Genomic DNA, 4,051 nt, shown 5'->3' with positions numbered 1-4,051 from the left:
ATGGCCTTGTGCATATGAGGCAAGAACTCTACCACTGAGCCACATCCCCAGCCCCATGTATCCATCAAATTTTTTAAATGTACTTTAAACTTTGCCCTTTGTGTGACTTTTATAAACTGTTAAATGACAGAAAGATAGCCTGATTCAGTCCTAAAAGACCTTGCCATTTCCATGAAGATTAAAATTATTTCCTAAAGTCTTCGGGGAGATGGAAAAAAAGACATGTGCTTCAGTTCTAATGCAAGGAAGTAGGAATTTAAGAGACAGATCTTTTAAGAATCTCTGTACGTCTCATGTTCTGGCCCCATCAATGGTCCCCTCTGAAGGATTCTCCTCCAAGCCCTTATGGGCTTCCTAGTCAGGCCAGAAGTCATACTCCTGCAAAACTCCTTTTCCTCACTAATAAGTAGGGACAATAATTCCCACTCACAGGGTTGTTGTGTAAGTTAAATGAGATAAAGCACATATCAGACAACTGCTGTGTACAACAGCTTTAATTTTTTTATTTGCAGGTCACTAGATCATTAAACCGCCATTTCCAAATAGCTAAAATAGACTCGTCCAAATCCCATACCTTGACTGTATTTCTGTATGCATACCTTTTGGCCCAGCTTATTCTTTCAGAAAATATCCAAAAACAGTACCATTCAAAATAGACATAATCTGCACAGATAATGTGAACAGGGCGGGGGCACGTAGATATCCTAAACATTTTTGCCCCGGGAGGGGGGTGGTTGTGGAATATGACTAGAAAATAAGAAATATAGTCTTGTAGTCACAAACTCTCAGGAACAGAATGAGAGACAGGGAGAGATGGAATTAAGGAAGCCTCAGAATTTGGTCTCTGAAGGGTTTTTCGGCTGGTGATGGAGCCCTGAGCAGAGGGTTTTGGACACCGGACTTCCCCCAAGAGCAGCTATCGCATGACTACTCATGCAGTTTAGCTACTCAAACATAGGCAACTTGTTTGCCAACAAGGTTTGAACCCTTTTGATGGGTATAAACTCTTCAAATCTCGTGTAATTAATGAGAAAGAAAGGCTGCTTGGAAGCAAGATGAGGACAGCTCCCAGCAAGGAGAGGCGATGCTGGAGCTCCTGAAGGCCGGCTGTGAGTCCTGCCGCCCTCCGCACCCGAGCCCCTCAGCGCTGTTCATGGGCTCTTTCTTAAAAAGTTTCAGAATGAAAAAACACCGCGGCTGCGCTCCCTCCTGCCTAGTTCTTTGGGGACTCCCATCAAACGACTGCGAAGAAACACTGCTTTCCTACCCGGGCTTAGAAAGCTGAACTTCGGTTTAAAGTAAAATGCGAAGCGCTGTTCCCCGCGCGCAAGGCTGTTTCCGCAAAGCCCGGGCATTAAGGGCCCAATGCGCGCCCAATAGACTCTCCAGGTCCCAGCTGAGAGTCGTGAGCGGGCGACGGGACCCCATCCCGGCGACAGACCAAGCTCACCCGAACGCACGCGGGCAGCTCCCACGCTGGGAGGATAACTTCCTCCGCCCGCGTGTCCGATTTGAGAGCCCCTGGAACCAGCCTGGGTCTCACATCAGAGCAGCAGCGCAGGGCGCACGCACGCCGCCCGGGCACCGCGGGGCGTGGAGGGCAGCAGAGCCCGGGAAAGGAGGGAGGAACCGCGGCTCTGCAGGACGTCGCGGGCGGATGGTAAACTTTCAGCAACCTCGCTTACACTTCAAGGAACTTCCCTGCTCCAGCCGCAGCAATCCTGCGCGAGCAAGCGGAGGGAGAGCAAACGTGAGTAGAGAGGCTCCCACCACACCTCGCCCCGAACGCTACACGAGGACAGCGCACGGGCAGGTGTGCAGGGAGACTCCGCCAGGGAGCGGGGAAAGTAAGTGGGACCCGGAGGCCCTCGCCTCTCTGCCTGCCAGGAGACTCAGCCCGCGCACTCAGTGCCCACCTTGGCGTAGCAAAAGCAGATGAGCAGAAGAGGCAGCAGGTAGCCAAAGACGAAGGTGCACACCACGTAGGCCTTCTTGTGGCTCGGGTTGGGCCACTGCTCCCAGCAGAAGGTCTGGTTGCTGATGTCCCTGTGGAAGAGGCGCTGGTGGTAGGCCACGGGCGAGGCCATGAAGATGGAGAGCGCCCAGATGAAGCCCACGCCCAGGAGCGCGTTGCGGGACACCCTCAGGGAGGAGGAGCGCCGCGAGTGCACGATGGCCACGTAGCGGTCCACGGACATCGCGGCCAGAGTGAAGATGCTGACCAGCATGGACACCGTGAAGACGTAGTGGGTGAACTTGCAGACGAAGGCGCCCAGCACCCAGGTGGGCAGCGCGTACACCGTGGCCTGAAACGGGACGCAGAACAGCAGGTAGGCCAGGTCGGCGACGCTCAGGTTGAGGATGAACAGGTTGGTGGTGCTGCGCGGCTGGCCCGGCTTACTGCGCGCCAGCACGGTAATCACCAGGCTGTTGCCCAGCACGCCCAAGACGAAGATCAATGCAAACACCAGCAGCGTGATGAAGTTATCCACGCCGATGCCGAAAAGCAGCCAAGGCTCCGCGGCAAGGGCTTCGGGTCCGCTCCGGTTCCCCGCGCTGAGGTTCGCGGCCGCCAGCTCCATCGCCCGCTCGGGCGCCCCCAGAGCAGGGTAGCGGGGCGCGCTAGAAGGGGTGCCTGCCTGGGAAAGCTAGCGCCAGGGTTCCCTGGCTTCCCGACCAGAGCACCGGCGTGCGAGTTTCCAGCAAGAGCTTTGAAGGATGGGTGGGCGAGTCTGGGGTCCGTGCCGGGCAGCTGCGCTCGAAATCTGTGCCCGGCCACTCTGTCCTTGTGCCAGTCCCCTCTGAGAGGATTTGGGGACGCGAGCCTGCAGCTGGGCTTTCTTGGCGGGCGGTGGCCGCCCGTGCACAGAGGTCCGCTCGCGGACGCCAAGTGCGCGGTCACAAGGCGCAGGAACTAGTTGGTTGCAGCGGGAGGGATGCCGAGAAAGCAGCCCGCGCTTGACTCGCCTTACCTGTTGCTCCGGCCGCCCCCAGCCGCATGCTCCAGGCACCGCGCTCAGCCGCGCACTCCCGCCTGCTGCAGAGGGCTCCCCTCTCCCCGCGCGCCCCCGCCCAGCCGCCAGCTCCCTCCAGTTTCTGCGGGAGTCCGGAGTCCACGGGGCGGGCGCGGGCGCTCTCCGCGCTTCCGGGTGGTGGGCAGAGCCTGGAGCTCCGGAGCTCCGCTGCATCTGAGAGGCAGCCAAGACTCAGCCCGGTTCCAGTCTGCGCCCCCTGTGGGCCTGCTCCGGGTGCCCCCCGGAAGTCACAGCGCGAGCAGAGGCTGAACATTCCTAAAGCGATGGCTCGCCGCCCTTCTCCTGGCTGGATCAGTGCGCTGGGCTCCCCAGTACGGACCGCCGCCAGGGTCAGGGGAAAGCGGCGGCAGGGCCAGCGAGACCCCCGGGGCCCCCCTGTGTGTTACCTTTAGTGTTCTTCTGCAGTGGCTGCCAGGGTGAGCGCTTCCTGCCCTGAGAATAAATCCTGGAAAATCAAGGATTGGCACTGCTACTTGGCGTTTCCTAAAATTCTGTCTAATCTCAACCTCATCCCTTCAAAGGCTAGGGATGAGATGAGCAAGAAAGAAAAACGAACAGCCGACGTTTCTTTATAAATGTGTGTAAGACTAAGCTGAGCAGAGCGGTCTCAACACTCTGGGAGGCTGAGGCAGGGGGATGGCAGGTTCAAATCCAGCCTAGGCAACTTGGTGACTTAGGAAGACCTTGCCTCAAAACGCGGGAAGAAGCTGGGATGTAGCTCAGTGCTAAGACCCCGGGTTCAATCCCAGCCCTTCGAGTGCGGGGAGGGGGTACAGAGGACAATGTACGGTTGACATCACTCAACTTGGGGTCATTTTTGCCTTACATCATTCACGTGAATGACATAAATAGAGGCACTAAAAAGTAAAATATTTGTAAAAAGAACAAACTGTTTCAATGTGGAATCACTGCTATAAATAAGATCTGGATGCAGCAACACGAAAGTGAGCTCTTTTTTTTTTTTTTTTTTTTTTTTTTTTTTGTCATTACCAGATGTTTTAGTTCTTTATATATTA

General features: G+C 55.9%; 1 protein-coding gene across 2 annotated transcripts in view; it reads right to left on the bottom strand.

Annotated features, from left to right (window-relative positions):
• Positions 1 to 4,051, bottom strand: part of Galr1 (galanin receptor 1) — a 109,890-nt gene that overhangs the window by 10,782 nt on the left and 95,057 nt on the right. Inside the window, exon 1 of one of the 2 annotated variants that reach the window (XM_005373099.2) lies at positions 1,917 to 2,671. The exons of the other annotated variant lie outside the window; for it this stretch is intronic. Coding sequence (XP_005373156.1) covers positions 1,917 to 2,582 — 666 coding nt within the window. The 5' untranslated portion in view covers positions 2,583 to 2,671. Of the gene's footprint in view, positions 1 to 1,916; positions 2,672 to 4,051 lie in introns of those variants that run through there. 2 annotated transcript variants of the gene reach the window in all.

This window comes from Chinchilla lanigera, unplaced genomic scaffold, assembly GCF_000276665.1.
Source record: "Chinchilla lanigera isolate Chin_1 unplaced genomic scaffold, ChiLan1.0 scaffold00001, whole genome shotgun sequence".
NCBI classification, from domain to species: Eukaryota; Metazoa; Chordata; class Mammalia; order Rodentia; family Chinchillidae; genus Chinchilla; species Chinchilla lanigera.
Note: the sequence above shows the minus strand (reverse complement) of the source record. Positions and strands in the feature narration are given on the sequence as shown.